The 18,785-nt window shown below is 41.3% G+C and overlaps 1 protein-coding gene across 1 annotated transcript; it reads left to right on the top strand.

Annotated features, from left to right (window-relative positions):
* Positions 1 to 1,425: 1,425 nt before the first annotated feature.
* chaf1b (chromatin assembly factor 1, subunit B) lies at positions 1,426 to 18,290 on the top strand. Its single transcript, XM_088600851.1, has 14 exons — positions 1,426 to 1,560; positions 3,053 to 3,190; positions 4,071 to 4,203; positions 4,319 to 4,436; positions 5,128 to 5,231; positions 6,463 to 6,559; positions 6,859 to 6,943; positions 9,530 to 9,623; positions 10,277 to 10,346; positions 11,709 to 11,800; positions 12,731 to 12,890; positions 14,924 to 15,358; positions 15,894 to 15,985; positions 17,011 to 18,290. Exons 2-14 carry the CDS (start codon positions 3,065 to 3,067, stop codon positions 17,160 to 17,162), a joined length of 1,758 nt encoding a protein of 585 aa, XP_088456977.1. The 5' UTR covers positions 1,426 to 1,560; positions 3,053 to 3,064; the 3' UTR covers positions 17,163 to 18,290.
* The last annotated feature ends 495 nt before the right edge of the window (positions 18,291 to 18,785 follow it).

Here is an 18,785-nt window from a genome sequence, read left to right as displayed (position 1 = left end):
TTAACCCAGGGCCCCAACACTGAGGCAGCACTGCTAACTGTGTCTAGGAGTGTGTGGTCACTGCTGAAAGCAGAATAAGCTGCGGATCTGCGGCATGCTTTGTGCCAGGGGGCAGGGGCTGTCTTCCCAGACCGTCACAGTTGGGCCTGCCTGTCGATGCCGGTCAGGGGCCTTGATAACACCTGACAAGTGATGAGGTGGTGGTTCAGTCCAGCCTGTACCAGACCGAGGGCACAACGTCGGTTTTTGCTTGATGAGGGGCCATGTCATTTTTGTGTTTTTTCTTGAATTTCCTCAGGCTTGGCGTTCAACAGATCAAATTACCTCATCACCTGTACCTGTATAGCTCTCGCTAAATAGATGATTTAGTGCTTGTACAATAGTCAGGTCTTAAAAGTATGTGTCATTGTCAGTCATAGACCTGAACAATTCTGACCAATTGAACACAAAATGCATTTCTTAATAGGTTGTTTGTCATCTGACCCTGTTTGTACTCCACTGGTTCAACACAAGGCTGTGATCTTTCTCCCTCCTTTTCATCTTATATACTGATGACTGTCAAAGAAACTGAAAATCATCAAAGCAATAGGTTTGCTGATGTTAGTGTATTAGTCTCTCTGCTCTCAGTGGCTGGACAAACATGTGGAGCCATTCTGGATGAAATTGTCTGTTGGTGTGATGATACTTCTTACCTTGAGATGAATATGTCAAAAACAAAGCAATATAATTCCCACAACAATCCACTGGTATAGTTCACTGTGACACATATCTGGGAATTGTGTTTGACAGCCATTCAAGTTCACTGAAATGCAGTGCTTATATAGTCTGAGAAAATAAGTTCTGATGGAATTGGAAAGTATCCTAGTATATAGCATTTTATGGGTCTTTAATGGAAAATATTTAACTTACTATTGTTCATTTTTTTAATTGTTATATTTCTTGGTTTGCTTCACAAATTCAAAAAGAAAAAATACTTTCTAAATGTCATAAATCTCAGCCCATAAATGATTGGTGAGCTTTTAAGGCTGCTTTATGCCAAGCAGATCCTGAGGAAGGCCTGTGCTGTCATTGAAATCACATCTAATTTCTTCATCAGTTTTTTTTTTACTTTATTTTTCTAAAAATATTGATGCATTCCTAGAGGGACAACATTCTTTTGGCGCTAAGTATACTGTCAAGAATACAACTTATTTTTGTGTTTAATTTTTAAAGGAGTAACTTTATTATTTGGACACAATATTTGATGTTTCTAATAATGTTATAATAATACCCTTCTTGTTTATTTGCTAAACCCAGTACTGTAACTACACGTCTCCGTTTTGCCAACCCCTTTTGCACTACACAAATTGTATCCATGCCTCTGCAGCTACAGCGCGACACCTCGAAATGTATTCGGTTCTCCTCGTAAACCCTCCGGAAAGAGCCGAATTCAGTCGGCCATGTTGGATGATGAAGGCGGTTCTGGCCACGATTCCCGGCGAGTAACTCCCCCACTGCAGCGCGGGAAACTCAGCTGTTCGGCCACTGCGGATCACAGTGAGCGGAGTGCCTGTCAGTCTGGTAAGTTTGGCATCTTTTCTTTTTACTTTTTTTAAACGCGTTTTAAATATACTGAACCGTGCATAGGCAAAGTACAGGTGTACACACACACACATATATATATATATTTCGGCAACTCAAGAGCCAGTGGGGACAAAAAACTTTTAGAATGTAACTGTTTACGTCTCGCTAGTCACTTCAGAACCGGTCAAATACAGAGTGAATAGGATTTAAATAAGAAATGTGACCTTCTGAAAGCTTTTGAAAAACTTGTTTTAGTTTTCCAAACTTTTGCGTGTCGTATTTTCACTGATCAGTTTTTTTTTGTTTTAGTTTTTTTTATTAGGACTGTACATCTCATATAGCGAGATAATGCTGTGAATAACAGGCCGAACATCTATCTGCAGTGCTCATAGCAGGTTCTGTCTGTGTGAAAGAGAGTATGTTTCCTGTAAGGTTTTGAAGTTATCGGTCCCTGAACGTATCAAAATCCCTCACCGTGCTCGGTTTGCTGTAAAAGTGGCTGCTTCTCTGAACCGTGGACTGGTTATCTGTGACATAATGGGATATCACAGCCTCTTTTCTTCTGCTGGAGTTGTATTTGATTTCCTGGCAAATGTCTCAACCACTTATTGTTGCTATTGTTGTGCTGTATTTTAGTATTCACTTGTACGGACTGACATAATTATTGCATTTACCATTTTTTTTCTTTTTTTTCCCAGGTATGGGTTGTTAGGAAGTAGTGACACACAAATTAGAATCCCATTGGACTATGTTTTTGTGAATTATTTAGGCCTTAGAAACTAGTACCTGACCGTAGGAGGCTTTTAAATTAGCCATCCTTTATTAGGAAGCCTCTATATCCTTCTTTTATACCACATCAATTCAAACAGAGTATTCAGAAATTCAGCAACAGAGCAGTAAGCCTGTTGCACTGTAGAAATTGAGTAGTTTATTAATACATTTTCATTTTCATGTCAGGTTGTCTTTGAAAAACAGCATCTTTGAGTTCATTAGCCTCACCAGCTCCATACACAAAATGTAATTTGTGCTTAAGAGTAACAGTAGCAGCTTGTCTCGTCTCCAGTTGGCAGACACTTATAATGAAAGCTTATTTGGGCTCAGTCTCTTGGAGGGTGAGACAATGGAGAAGGCAGGTTTTTGCCACGGGTTCCCTTTTGCTAGGAATTAAAGCACCCCAACGGTTTTGTCACAGCCAACCTGGGATCAGCAGAGTGCACCAAGCTGCTAAATCCGTCAGCTTGTGCTTTACTCCTTAAAAAAAAGCAAGGTTCAGTGTGGAGTGTTGCCAGATTAAAACTGTCTGCCACGCCATAGCAACACATCTGCATAATTCTGTGTTAAGTGCAGTGCCTAACACAGGACAGCAGCGACATGGTCAGGTGTCTGACCATCTCCCTGCTCTGGGTTTCAAGTCTGCAGGGGGAGGAGGTCTGAAGCGCGACTGGTTCTTCTGCGTCGCCACCTGTGCTCACCGCAGCTTGTCTCGTAGGTGCGGTCCAGGATGAAAGTCATCACCTGTGAAATAGCCTGGCACAACAAGGAACCAGTGTACAGCATTGACTTCCAGCATGGCGGAGATCGGAAAGTCAACAGGCTGGCCACCGCAGGAGTGGACACTACTGTTCGGGCAAGTGACCCGTAGACCAGTGCTCTTTCACTTCCCCAAGAGGGGGAGCTGCTGGAGAGGTTGTGTGATGCGGGGCAGCTAGTTTAGGAATCTCTTTTCTTGTTCAAGGTGGTGTAGAGAGGTTTTGTGTTATGAGGGAGCGGAGGTATCGTGTAGCTATGCAGTTATTGGGCTTTTTGTGCTTTCAGTTTACCAGAATGTTAGCTTGGAACTAGAAATTCCTTTGGCAGCCTAATTGTACTCGGTGGACAGGGGGTTGATCAGAGACTAGTGGCCCACTTTAATTCTGCGTGGGTTCAAATAAATAAAAGCATCAAGAAAATGACATTTTGGTCTTCAGCTCTAGTACTTTTGACATTGTTCTCATTTTACACCAGCCTTGTATGTCACCAGTTTGTACTCTTGAATATCCTCTGTGTATAGTTGTCCCTGTTTGTACTTTCCCGTTATAGCTCCACACAGTTTGCTGCCATGTTTAATACCTGTCCGGGTCTTGGTATTATAATAGTGTGGTTCTTTATTCTGTGCACTTATTTGCATCAATACTGTTTGAATGGGAAAGTGCAAGTTAAAATAAAGGGTGGAGGTTTGTTTTAGGTTGCTTTTGTATCATGTGCTACAGTATATGATTTCACAGTGTTCCCACATCTTGGGGCCCACTAACTGTAAGTGGCTGATAGGTATTGATTATTGAAGAGCCAGTTAATGTAAATTAGTCTTGAGTGTGCATCTGTAGAAGACTGTTGAGGAAGTGACTGTGATGATTTAGTACGCCAAGGGACTTGGGCAGTTTGTACCACTGTCTGCTTGTTGCCACTGTGTCATCGCCTGGCTTGAAAGGGCCTGCAGGATGTGTAACTGCTGTCCTGTGCTCACACAGATGTGGAAGGTGGAGAAGGGACCGGATGGAAAGGCCATCGTGGAGTTTCTGTCTAATCTGGCGCGACACACTAAGGCAGTAAATGTGGTGCGGTTCTCACCCAGCACTGAACTCCTGGCGTCCGCAGGAGATGGTGAGCGATAGTTTTGTAATTTTGTAAGAGTCCTTTTATTTTTTGCTAAATGCTCTTGAAATGTAGAGCTCCCCACACACACAGTGGTGTGCTGACCTGCGGATACCGGTTTCAGATGCTGCGATCTTGCTGTGGAAGATCAATGACAGTAAGGAGCCGGAACAGGCAGCTTTTCAGGAGGAGGAGGACGCTCAGCTGAACAAGGAGTGCTGGACCGTGGTGAAAACGCTGAGGTGAGGGTCAGGGAACCCCAGCAGTGTAGCATCATCTTAATCCGGGCCTTGGACGTGTCTGGAGCAAAAACAAGTCTGACCTAAGGAAATCCAGGTCGCTCCTGGAAGTGGTGTTGGAGTACCAGCAGGTGGAGCTCTTCCCTGTGGAACACAATGGCCCAGTATGTTAGTATGGTGGCAGCAGGCACTGTGCTATTGTAAGGGCCGTCCTTCAGTTCATAAATTAAATTGAGATGCTGACTACTTGATTATTAAAGAAACCGTGGTACCTGTTTGTAAGAGGACTGGTATTAACTCAGGCGTCCTGGCTAAAGTAATCTCTGGACTTGCACAGTCTGGGCTTCTTGAATTTCACACTTAAATTCACTGGTGAAGCAGTGTCTCACTGTTTTGCATGATCTGTTTAGTGGGACTGATGGCTTGTGGGAGCCATACTAACGAAAACTGAGGGAGTGCTGTTAAACGAGTTGAAGACGGATCATCAAGAGCTCTGTTGCTAAAGTGGCATACTCGTGAAACCCCAGTCGGGGTTTATCTAGCTCAATAAAGTTCAGTGATTGAGATTTTAGATGTGGTGCAACTTTGACACATAGGACAAGAGCTTTCAGTCTCTGGCCTAGGAAGTGAAGAGAAAAACAATGACAACCCTTTAAGTTATTTTATTTCAATCTTTTTTAAAAAAATGCTGTAGGGGACACATAGAAGATGTCTATGATCTCTCGTGGACAACCGACGGGAACTTCTTGGTGTCTGGGTCTGTGGACAACACTGCTATCATGTGGGATGTCAATAAAGGTAAAACTTCTCTGAATACATAGTATACAGTGGTGTGGGAAGGAAGCACACTTCTGCCTCTTCACTGCCTCGGGGGTCATAAAAGAGAACGGGAAAGCCTGGATAAACAGCAGCATTACAGCATTAATACAGTAGCAGGCAAAATTAAACATAATAAAAGATAATGGTTTTCAATTTTTAATTAAATGACACAGGCTGCTTTTAATCTTGCCTTCAAAATGTTTCCGTGCAATGCCAACGCAATACCTAGTATGGATATTATTTATGAGCATACTAATAATGTAGGATTTATAGTCATAGTTTACATTGAAAAGATTTAAACATTGTTTTAATATTCAAAACATCTCTCAAAACATTACTAAAAGTGCCAGCTTTACCACTGTGAGCAGCTTCATACACAAAGTACGAGAAAGTGTTACCTAAAAAGGAACAAAATACAGCCCACCCCTACAAAGTCTTCCAAAACCAAAGCAGAAGCATATGAATGATTTATACAGATCTTCCTTTAAAAACCTGTCCTTTTTCACGCCACAACATGCACTGGAGATCAGTAGAACAGTACTGCACATCTGCAGGTAGACAGTACTGTTCCAACCAGCGTTCAGTCACTAAGCACACAGCATCAGACAATGGGGGGATTTAAAAAAAAGCAAACTGCTTACCCACAAAAAAAAACATGCAAAGGAACCCTTCTGTAAATTTTATTTTTTAGGATTTGAAGTGGGATATGTTTTCTGTTTAGACATCTGTCGGCATCATTAAGGCTGTTGTCGTCAAGCCAAAGGGCACCTTCTCTCAGCCCGTGATCAATACATAGTTTCAGAAGAAACCTTGAAGGATGCATTTGAACCCTCCAGGATCAGATATTTTAACTTGATCACCAGCAGTGGGACCTGGCCACTTCCCTTGCTCCTTCCTGCTTGACCACCCACTCCTTCAAAACTATGCCTCACCTGGGAGGTGCAAATCTCACTCCGATTTGTAATAGACACTCACACAAGCATTAACTTTTAGCTGCATCCTTTCTTTGTACACCTTTATAGTCTGGACTTTCACAGAGAATGTTGTCATCCTCCTGTTCTGATCTGCTGACTTTCAGCGCAAAGACCGGTTTAAATGCAGTTGTGCCAGTCATGTGTTCTCCAGGATTGCTCTTTTATTGTTCATTTAAGACAGCACAAATGTGTGAAACCAGTTTTGCTATCTGACTCTCCTTGTACTGTTCTTTCAGGGCAGAAGATGTCCATATTTAACGATCACAAGAGCTATGTGCAGGGTGTTGCCTGGGATCCTCAAGGGCAGTACATTACCACCATGAGCTGTGACAGGTACTGCCATTGCTTTTGTGTGTCCAGAGAAAAACACAGTGTGGAGTGAAACTGAGAAAGCACAGCTTGTCAACATCCTGTCTGCTTCTCCATTGTGACGGCTGCTTACAACACTAAGTGAAGTCAATTCTGATTCCAAGAGACTGAGCTGAGAGAATTTTTAAAAACCATCTCTCCTTATATAAGTGTTTCCTTATATGAGTATTTGCTATTTGGGGTTTTCATGATTAAGTCTAAATTTTTCCACAATGGATCTTTGATATTCATGCAGTGAGCTGTAAGTGTTCTTGTTACTGCAGGGTTATGAGGGTGTACAGCACACAGAGCAAGAGAAAGGCCTACAGTGTGAGCAAGATGTCTTCAGGGACAACTACGGAGGGAGAGGCAAGTGATTTAATATGATTTTAATCACAGTGTTATCAAAGGCAGGAGTGCAACAGAATCCCTGCATTTCGAACTTGCATTTTAAACAAAAAAGGTTGTATTGCTGCACTTACGTTAACATATATTACAGAAAATACACATTAAATGCTAAATTCTGCAATCAGAATAGATCTTATCATTAATAGTGATAGTATATTATCTGTAAGATTTTAAATGGTTGTGGGATTTACCTTATTAAGCAGTTTTTATGATGTAACTCACAGTATATCTCTGTGGCGCTAAGGTCAGTTATTTAAAACAAATATTGGCGATTTCAGGCTGTTAAACTTTACAGTTGTTCAGTAACGACAAAGTTTTCAGTTAAAGCTGGTAGCAGGCCCTGGGGTTCAGGACTTGAGGTGCAAGCCCCAAGGAGATCAGTCACAAAGTGACCCTAGAATTTCTTCAGCAGGTTCTTGAAGGATCCTGGATTTTGAGCTTCAGCCACCTTTTGCACTAAAAATGTATCTTTTTTCATTTCTTTTTATGATCCTGTGTACTTTCATGCTGTGCATCAAAAAGCATGAGTAAAACCTTTCCGGGCTTCAATTCCACGCTTTTCTCAAGCCTTCTGTTTGCTTTTTTGCTGCTTCTCCGCATGGTATTGATGAAGACATACAGTAGTAAAAAAACAAATACCTGGGTTGCTGTCATGATGTAGCATAAGAAGCACCTGTGCCACATGTATAGTCACTGAGCACTGAAACTGCTAGTTCTGAAACAAGGCGAGCTGCCTGTCATATTTTGCACATCATAGTTTCTGAGTGTCTTTTCAGTCCCACAGGCCGAATTTAAAGGCGCTGATCAATAAACCCAGAGCTTGTTTAAATCATATTCCAGTCCTGCACTTTACCAATCGATACACACAAATGGTTGCACGTTAATGTTTGCCAGTTGTTGAACGTGACATCCCAGCAATATTCTTTTTAGGAGAACACATATGCAATGTACAATAATCACAGCTATATTTTAAATAAATGTAGCTATTGATGGTAAAAAAAACCCCACTAAATTGGGATCCACTGAGGATAGTGGCTAATAGTGCTTTAAACAAATAAATAGAATAAACAACAAATGCTACACAACATTCTATTGAGTGGTTGTGCCTAGAATTTCCATGAATTATGTATGTTAGCTATATTTGTCTTATATATGTATATGTCTTATTTAAGATCACTTTATTAGCCATATACAATTTCTTGCATTAGGAATTTCTTTATGCTGTCCATGAGACACACAGACAGGGAAGCTTGGGGTCAGTCATTTATACAGTGCCCCTGGAGCAGTTGGGGTTAAGGGCCTTGCTCAGGGGCCCAATGGAGCAGGATTCCTCTGTCAGCTGCGGGATTTGAAGTGGCAACCTTCCAGCCACAGGCGCAGATCCTTAGTCACAGAGCCACCGCTCTGCCCAAATTATTTAAATGTTTGTCCCATTTGAAGAACATTTTAATTGAATCTGACTCGCTATGTTAAATGAACTTGACCCTCTTGTTATAGTGAATGTTACTAAAGCCTGAGTGGAATTTTTGTGCTTAATCAGTGTTAAATTTCATTTACCAAGTGTCTTCTCCAGTTATCTAAGTCATTCCATAACTGTCGTTTATTCTATATGTTTGACATTACCTGCACATTATCTAGTTGGTAACCACAGTAGAGCTCATTGGGAAAGTTTAGAAAGAGCAATGAGCCACCTGTTTCCATCTGCCGTTGCCTGTTACCCTGTTCTCAATCCATATACACAGATCTTTGACTTCTCTGGTTTTGGATTTGACAATCAGTCTTTTATGGGAGACATTGTCAACAGCTTTCTGGCTATCACATGTCGTGCTTTAGTTTTAAACAATGTCTGTTAACATGCAACTCATTTGCAAATATTCTTCTAGTTTAGCTCGAACTGTAATTTCCATAACTTTACCTGTAAGATTTTAGACTGATTGGTCTGTGGTTTTCAGGTTTGGATTTGTCTCCCTTTTTATTAATTGGTCTAGAATGCTCCAATGTCTCCAGTTAAAAGTGAGAGGTGAAATATCCTAGCATTTGTTTATGAATAACATCTCTACGTTTCCTAAATGTATGCGAATAGGTTCAAGATGGCCTAGCACATCTAGATCTCAGTATTAATGGAACTCTGTACATGGGGCATGCTGTTAGTGTCGTCTTTTAACAAATTGTTAATTAGTCATTTAACATATTTACTGTTTTTTATCTTTCATAACTGTGTGCATTGGTAATATCGAGAAAAAACAAATTAAAGTGCTTAATTTAAATTGAGGAATCTGTAATTCCCAGATTTATAAAACTTCTATCGCCAGTGTAGTACTTTAAATAAATCAGTCTGGTTCCTGCACTTTAAATGAGAGCCAGACAACATGTCATTTATATAGTCAGGTCTCTTGGGAATGGGGCAAGTTCCTTTGATGCAGGACTTGTAATGAACTACTCCTAAAACAGTGTGGACTTTGAGAGCATGTTTTGAGAATGTGGTCGCTCATTGTAAGAGGCTTCATACAGCTCATCTCAGTTTAATTCCATGTGTGTGATGTGCAGGGAAAGAGTTACAGAATGTTCCATGACGACAGCATGAGATCTTTCTTCCGCCGACTCTCTTTCACAACGGACGGATCTTTACTGCTCGCTCCAGGTATAAACATGGTCATCATTGGTGTTTTAATAATAATTACATTGCTTTTTCCTGGCTCTGCTGACTGTATAATTTAATAAGAAACAATTGTACAAAAGGACTTGCACAGACATGTACTTTATGTACAGAATCAGTGAAACTGCTGGTGTCTGTCCAAACTTCTGAATCCTGAAGAGGTAACATCTCCTCTTTTAATCCGTTATTTAACCAGATCATTAAGATTCTCCATTACAGTGGACCTGTAATGGAGACCTGGGGGCCAGTTAATATAATGGCATTTACTAGTCTAATCTGATGAAATACCTGTGTTTCTGCCTGAAAATGTATAGTTGCTCACAAATCTGTTCAAAGTGCTGATAATATGACAAGTTAGAATGCATTCAAGTAAATGCAACCTCTGTAGGTATAGTTGTTCCATGATGCTTCAGATTTATCAGTGTTTCTCTGTAGAGCACAAAACATATGTTTGTCAGAATCGTTCAGGATTTTCAGTACATGGATTGAGTGACTGTAATCTTCTCTGTTCCAGGGTAAAAAGATTTAAGTTCCCGTATTTTAAGCATGACTGAGTAGTTATAGATGAAAAATAAGTAGAGAAGCTGAAAAAAATCATGTTCCATTCATTTACCAACTGTGAACGTCTCCTTGTACAGCTGGGTGTGTTGAAGCTGGAGAAAATGTCACAAATACAACATATGTGTTCTCCAGGAAAAATTTGAAAAGGTAAGATTTCAAGCCCAGTCGGAACACACTTCGGGTAGTTTTGCAAGAGCTTTCAAATTACACTTCCAAGTGTTTTACGGAATACTGGATTGTGCTTTATCAAAACAAACACCGAAGACACTTAAATTAAGCAAGAGTTTTAAATTTGTCTAGTTGTGAGTTGATTGTTCTGTCTGAGGCTGATTTTGAAGACTTCAGTCAAATTTCTTGAGCTTCCATGACAACTTCCAGGGTTCATATTACTCTTTATAAACATCTTCCCTTTATTGTGCCAAAAGGGTTTAGAACAATATAGTGTATAGAGCTGCATACAGCTTCTTTATGGTCAAAATACTGTTCTGAATTATTTATTTTTTTGCTTTCACTTGTTTCAGCCATTGTTCAGTGTAAATTCATACAGGCAAGACCTAACCTACAGTTCAAAAACAGGATTTAAGTTGAATATGATTTCTTGCATATTGAGTCTTTTTTTTCTGAATGTGAAACTTTTATAGTTTTATAGGTACAACTATAATAGCTTCTCAGTTTTTTTGCCAAGCTTAGTATCTGTATTCCAATAAAGGTGCAGCCCTGAGCAATTCTGACATTATTTTCAGTTTTGTGGATTTATTCTCGTTTTACCCAATATAATGGTTAAAAACACTGTACTAATATACAGCAGCTAAGGTATTTACAAACCAAGGCAGAAGCTGATTTGAGATAAAGGCTTTTTGAATGATCCTCATAAAGTTCACTTTAATTCATGTGAGTTCTTATGGAATGGCAACGGTTGCGTAGCCATAAAATGGAGACATGCTTAAGCCTGTAGAGGCAAAATAAAGATAAAAGTTAGAATTACAAAACTCTGAACAGATCTTCATGCGAAATACTAATGTTTCTGTAGTTGGTTAAATTTGTCTTACAGTGACCCTTTTAAAATCAAACTATGTAAGCAGAAAAATTCACCAGGTGACCTGATACAATTAATGAAAAACCCTCAGAGGTCTTGACAAAGTCAACCCAGCAGGCTTCTTGAGAACGGGCAGAAAAACATGAGCCAGAGGACACAGGTGGAAACTGCGCAGAACAAAACTGCATTCCTTTACCCAAAGGGTGTGGGGGTGTGGAACAAGCTGCCCAGCCATGTTGTTGAAGCTGCTACCCTGGGTTCTCCCGAGATCCACCTGGATGAGATCACTGGATCAATTAACTGCGGACTAATAGGCCAGAGGGGGCACATTTCCTCCTCTAGTTTGTAACTGTAATGATTGGGGTAGGCTAATAAAGTAATATACCATGGTGCAACAATAGTGCATTACATAATGAGCTTGTGCAGTACTGTGTGCTGTTGTCCTCAGCACAGTGTGACCTCTTCTCTTTCAGGCCCATCGCTCACCTGCCCTGCCCTGCTAAAGCCACCTTGGCCGTACGCTGCTGTCCTGTCTACTTTGAGCTGAGGACCTCCAAGGCTGAAGGTGCTGTGAAAGGTCAAACCTCAGTGCTGACCACTGCTGGTAGCTTGTACACAGCCCAGAACCAAAAGCAAAAAGCGGCTATTTTTGCAACGCTATAATGCAGCTGCTTTCTGAGCTGCTCTGTTTTCATTGATTAACCTGAGCTGGAAAATGATGCTGTACTTATTTCCTTTTAAAGAGATTGAAAAGAAAAGGGTTAGTCTACATGTTTTCATGGGTTTTCCTAATTTGAAATCATGAAAATATGATGGCCTGTGGCCTTATAGATGCATTTCAGAGACCTCCCGGGTAACAAAAGCAAGCCTGTGTGACATTGTCAAGCGCTGAAAATCATATCATAAAATCTCTTAACGTGATTTCTGGAAGAACGGGTGTTGGGGTCCTTCTTTGGGAATGCTGTCTGGCCTTGAAAATTCCTCTTCAGTATGGGGTGGTCTTGCCTGTCTCTTACTGGACCTCCTATTGTCTCAGCCGAGGTGCTGTCAATCTTGAAGGTCTTCCCATTTAAATATTTGTGTTGTGTAGGTTGGTGAATGCCCATTCACCTGTTGGGAAGTGACCGTAGTTTTCTCCCAAACCACTGCAGTTCATGTCCAATGAATCGCAGAGTAAATAATCCCTTATTGCAACTCCCAGGCATATTCAGGTGTGAAGGGGTCTAAGCAAGATCAGACCAATTCCCATAAATCGCATACAAACCCAAAGAGTGCTAAGGTTGTGTTGCATTTATGGAGACATTGTTCTTTCAGGCTTTTTTATGCACAGTGTTCTTGTAACATGATATTCAGCCTCATTATGGATCGTAACCTGGCTTCTTTCAAGAAGCGTTGTGAGCACTTAAAGTCAATTAACTACGATCAACCAAACAAGCTGGATGGGTTGAATGGCCTCTGCTCATTTGTGACCGTCCTGGCCTTCTTTGTGTTTCAGATGGGTCCTCACAGGTTGTGCATAATGTGTTTAAACTGCCGTACCGGTTGGTGTTTGCTGTTGCCTCCGAGGACTCGGTCTTCCTGTATGACACCCAGCAGTCCATCCCCTTCGGGTACATCTCCAACATCCACTACCACACGCTCAGTGATGTCACATGGTGAGTTCCAGGTCAGGTCTACAGCAGACTGCAATGTAAGAAGCCTCATTTTGCAGCCCCAACTCTGAAAGTAGCCTGTGAGCCACTGAGCCCATATAACCTTGTTGTGTTAAATTTGAGATGCTTCGCCAACCCTTTCCTGCAACAGGTTTGAATTCTAGTCAGTTTTAGGGGTGTTCTACCTTTTTTTCTTCAGCATATAGAATAATTGAATCCATTGTTTAAAGTTAACTCTGCATTTTAGCAGTAATGTTAGTAGAAAAGCAATGTCAGGAGCAGGCTATACTATAATTGCTGTTCTTATAATTTGCAATCTCATTGTTCATTGAGGGAGATATTTCTTCTGTTTTAGAACCTTAACCTTAATCTTTTTGTTAATTTAGTTACCTAAGAGAACAGTCTTTGAGTGTGTATGGTTTCTTAAAACTGTTGTGTAACACAACTTTCCTTATTTTAAAAGTTTACCCACTTACCCTTAATTGTTTGTCTACTTTATACTTGGTTAACGCATGGAGAATTAAGGACGGTCTTCTGATTACTTTTAATCAAAAAACGGTATGAGAAAAATCAGTGCTTCACTTCCCTATTTGTTTGGTTCAGAATTGGAAGGAGCACAGTACTGTCTAGGCAGAGAAGCTCTTGTAAAGGTGAGCAGCACACTGCTGCTCATTATTAGAAATTGAGTCAATGCCTTGAAAAAAATCTGAGAGGGTTGAAGTTTCTAAGGATTGCAGTAATATGTGTCTCACATTTCAGCAAATTATACTGTGAATTAATGACTACATTCAACCAAAATATACTTTTTAATTACGTAGCAGGAACGTTTATATTGCATTGTGTTTTTAATCATTGCTTGCAGTTAATTTAAGTTTAATGATTTTTCTGAATCCAGAATTAAAACTCATCCTTTGCAGGAGATATTTAATTTCAAGTTTAGTTCATATCCCTTTAAGATGGATAATAATGGCATACAGGGCTCATTCTGTTAGGCTGAGCTACAAGAAAGGTGAAAGAATAAATTCAGAGATGAATCAGTTTTGAATTTTATGGTGACAGGCAATTTTCAGGTAATCGTTTTTTCGACATGTGAAAACATTTTTGCTTGTGAAAAAGCAGTGGCCTAAATTAAAAGCCTGGGAGTGGTAAGAATTGTGCTCTGCCACCTTGTCTTCAGGTGATTACAGCATCACAGTCCTGTGCAGCTAGATGTTTCCAAACACAATATTTATGACAATTGTTTGTAGTGTGTCAGAAAGTATTGCACAAATGAGTACTCAAGTTCCAGCTTGAAGGTGGTTTCAGTTTTAAGGCTGGGGTTTCCTATTGTTTTAGAAATAATGAGCTGTGCCCAACATTTCTAATCTCTGTGAAGAAGTATTTAGGAAACCAAAAGGTTAAGGTGCAGGCTCTCTATGATGCAGATTGCAAACAGTTACAGCATTGCCAGGATACACACGAAAGCCACGTTCATGACAACAGCCAGCTTTGTTTTGCTGGAATCTGAAGCCTGAAATGGGAAGTGATAATGAGATTTTCAGCCCAGTCATGGTTCTCTTTGTCAAGGATGCATGCTGAGAGCGTCATTAAACCCTCAAAGAGCAGCAAAATGAAGCTGTAACTAAAAGAAAATAGGGCAAAATACAGACTTAAAAATAAAATTAAAAAAAAGACCAACGGTATTGCAGCAATCAGCCAATGGCAGATCATTGCTTATTTTGGTCACACCTTATAGTAAAGGTTTTATGCAACCATGTGCTTTGTGAGATTTAATATGCACACTTGTGCAGTTGATCCTTAGTACTTTGGCAGCAGTACAGACACAGTTCCACCATGCTTGGAGTGGGTGATGTCTTCTTCTTGACTCTGCTCGCTCCTCTGACATTGACTGGCCGTGTCAGTGGGAAACAGGTGATAGTCAGCTCTGAAGCCGGCCCTCAGGGCCGGCTGTATACGGTAATTGTCTAACTGAGGACTTTATTGTAATTGTTCTGTGACTTGGAGTGAAGGCATAAGTTACGTTTCTCCTCGTTCAGGTCCAAGGATGCCTCTTTCTTGGCCGTCTCCTCGACAGACGGCTACTGTTCCTTCGTGACGTTCGAGAGCGGCGAGCTGGGGACCCCTCTGAAGGAGAAGCCCGTGCTGGAAGTCCAGACCCCGGGGATGGCGGCAGAGAAGAAGACAAAGAAAGCGGCGCGCACTTCCTCTCCCGTGCCCAAGTTTGTGGACGCCAGCCCAGTGGGGAGCCGGAATGGGGAGGCCACCACACCAGGCTCGCTGCTGGAAAAGTCAGCTAGCAAAGAAATCCCCTCCTCCTCCCCCCTGGGCTCGTGCGCCACCCCCGTCTGTGAGGACAGGAAGTCCACCCAGACAGGAGTCCAGCCCCTGAAAGCCATCCAGCCCAGAAGGATTACTCTCAACACCCTGGAGGCCTGGAGCAAGCCCAGCGCCCCCGCAGGCCCCAAGCCCAGGTAGGACAGGGAGCACTTTCCCAGACCTTCAGTTTCAGTCTGGAGGTTGTGTTGCGGAAGGTGACTGAAACAAAGTGTCAGCCGGAACAAAGACTTGTAAAGGAAGCGCTAAGACCGAAGCCCCTGAGCGATCGGATTCATGGCCTGTAATTCTGGGGCAATATCTTCTGCACCATTGCGTTACTAGTACTGTGGTTCTTTGTGGTGTTTCACCTGTTGTCTTCTTTTCACCTGACTTTTGAGCAGGTTGCTCAAGGTGTTTTAAAGGTGTTAAACTTAGAGAAACACATTGCAAAAATAGTAGTAGTTGTAGTTAACTTTAAGTGTATAAGCTGAAGTCTTGCTCCTTTGGATTGTTGAAAACATTTTTTAAAAATTAATATGACGCAAAAGTATAAAGTGTGAAAAGGTTCTCATTCTCTTTAACACTGGGTGCTGGGTGGACACTGCTCAATGGGGTTTACAGCAGTGTGTAGAAAGAGGAAGATTGTTTTTACTGATGACCTTTTAATTTTGTTCATTGTTCTTTGTGCAGGCGGATCTCTTTGACTCCTGTCACAAGTGGATCACCTGCCCTGTCTAGATCCTTGATTTCTACACCGTCTTCTACAGAAAAAGCAAAACATGGTTAGTAATCATTCAGGCCTTCTGTGAGATCTGTGCTGTCACACCAGCTGATTCCCATCTGACTGCAAAACGAAAGCCCAAGACTGGAAGGACGGGCACAGTTCCTCTGAGCCCAAGACTGGAAGGACGGGCACAGTTCCTCTGAGCCCAAGACTGGAAGGACGGGCACAGTTCCTCAGGCACTGTCCGGTCCTTCAGTCTCATTTCCCTGTGAGCTCATTGTTAGTTTAATGCTACAGAATAGCTTCGCTTCAGTGCATATTTTTCAGTTCTAATTTTTCCTTGATATCTTTTTTTTAACATTTATCCTAGCAAATAGTCATAAAGATTTCCGGTAAAAAGACTCTTCAGACAGGTGTGAAAATATGTCTGGTACTGTCTCTAAAGCCATAGAAATCTGCAGGCTGCCAAAATGTCTGGCTGCAACAAAACATGCATGCTGATGTAATTATCGGAGTCCTGTTCCTGGAGCAAGGTTATTCACTAATTTTCATCCTCTTGCAAAACCGCGTCATCTGTAGAGGATCTCAATGAGCTGGAGCCCCATCTAGGAAGCACATGGAGTAATGTGGGTGTCCACAGCACCATCTGTCCATCATGCACAGATACCTGAGAACATGCAGATTCCACACAAAATGCACCGCAGCCCAAAATGAAACCTAGGGCCAAGAGCTATGCCACATTAACCCAAATTAACTCTAAGGGTTATGGGAGTTTGGAACCGATGCTCTGGCTTCTTACAAAAAAATGTCTGAATGAGATTTTTAGATCATTGAACTACTAACTACCAAATGACAAGACAGGACAAATGGCCTTCTCGCATTTGTAGCCTTCATGTTCATGTGAAATAATTTCGAGCTAAAACTCTACTGACTTGTTTTCCGAGTAATTGAATTCTCACTCAAGCAAGTGGCAGTGAACTGACCTAATTTATGATCTGTACTACTAAAACTTGCGCTTGCAAGTTATATTCAGGGCCAGGCTTTTTTACACCGCTGGTGATATGGAATTTTCTCCTGTTACAGAGAGACCCTCCCCTCCTACAGACCCAAGCTGCCAGCCCCCTGAGTCAAAGAGACAGAAGACAGACAGTCCTAGTTCTCCAGGCGAGTCGCCCAGCTCCACGGACAGCAGGACCCCCGAGGAGCCACAGAGCGGAGAGCTACAGTGTCCGTGATTGTCCTGAGCACACAGACTGATGCCCCAGTGCTCTCTGCACATGGGGACTCGCTCAGACAGGACTACAGCCGACATACACATCTCACTCGAATTTATGCCCTCCCCCTGTCCTTCGCTGACAGGGACAGGTGGTGACCTGAGATTGCTGGCATGTGTGTTGGAAGAAGTGCGTCTGTATATTACTTCATGTACTTGGTACTGAACGTCTGTTGTAATTTGCTAAAGCGTTCACGGTCTTCTCTGATAAGCGTGCTTCCTTTCTGAAAAGTAAGATATTGTAACTTGTAAACAAGTATGTTTTAGATGTGCAGGAGAAGGCTAATTTCAAGAGGATCCTGTTGTGTACAAGTCATGGGGCTGGTTCTGTTTGTATGGTGTAGATCACATTGTTTTTTCCTGTAGCTGCTTGTTTTGATGACAGACAACAATTTGCCATAAAATATTTTTCCTTAATTGTTATGCATTGACTTTTTTTCCATCTCCTGTGGCATTGCATCATGTATACAACATAGCCCATGTAATGTGTAGTGAATTATAGGATTTTTAGGACAAAGCTTTTGAGAAGAAGGGTCTCTTTGGGGTAGAGGGGGGCTTTATTTGTATCATTTTTAATTTAGGCTTAAGCTTACGTATTTCTTAACCATACTGTCATGTTGGAGTATCATTCCAACTGTGAAGTTTTGATGGATGCATTGACACTTAGACTGCTTAGTCATCCTTAACAGGTTACAGGAGTGCTGTATTACAGCCATTAAACATCTTTAGAGTTGCAGTTGGTTTACTGCGTTTTGGTTCATTTGATTTAATGAGAGCTCACTATTTAATTGCATTAAATTATGCGCTATCTGTCTATTTGTTAATTGCCAGCTGAAGTGTTCCTCTGCAATGTCTGTTTCTTGTAAATTGTAATAAAAGGATCAGGTCAATGGTAAGATAAATGTACATAGCTTAAATTGTTTAAACAGTAGTTAACTTTGTGTCTTGGATGAAACTCCCCTCAAGGAAACTTTGCTACAAGCAGCAGTTATATTTACTATAAATGTCTGCATTTTTATTTTATGGGATGTATTTTCATCCACGATGTGCTGAATGAGCAATTGTAAATAAAATGAAGCAAGATGCCGAAGTCTCTTGCTTGATTTTGCGCCAGCATAAGCTGTGTTTTTAACTGTGCAAATGAGAGTAACATAATAACACTTTCTGCACACCGCTTTGAAATCCTAAGCTCCAGGATCAAGGAGTACATAGTTTGTAAAGAACAGAAGTAAATGTTGGTAATGTAGCCCATCCAGCCCATTTGGTTGCTAGTAGCTAATTGAACCAAGGTTTTTGGTTCAACCACATGTCTGGGTAGATTGCTCCAGACTCCCACAGCCCTTTGTAAAAGGACACTCTTTCTGTACTGAAATGCACTTCCATGTTTTTGGTCACTTGTGACCTCTGGTTTGTGTTACACTGGGATTTGAGTCTCTGATTCTATTGGAATATTAATATTCATTAGTTCTGAATATCAGGTCTCTTCATAGTCTTGTGCATTCAAGGCCAAAAACGTTCAGTTCCTACATCCTGTCAAGGTAGGACAATCCCTTGAGTCTAAGGATGTATCTGGTTGCTCTTCATT

The sequence above is a fragment of the Lepisosteus platostomus genome, chromosome 2, assembly GCF_059453375.1.
Source record: "Lepisosteus platostomus isolate fLepPlt1 chromosome 2, fLepPlt1.hap1, whole genome shotgun sequence".
Lineage (NCBI taxonomy): Eukaryota > Metazoa > Chordata > Actinopteri > Semionotiformes > Lepisosteidae > Lepisosteus > Lepisosteus platostomus.
The sequence above is the reverse complement of the archived record's forward strand: the minus strand, read 5'-3'. Positions and strand labels throughout refer to the sequence as shown.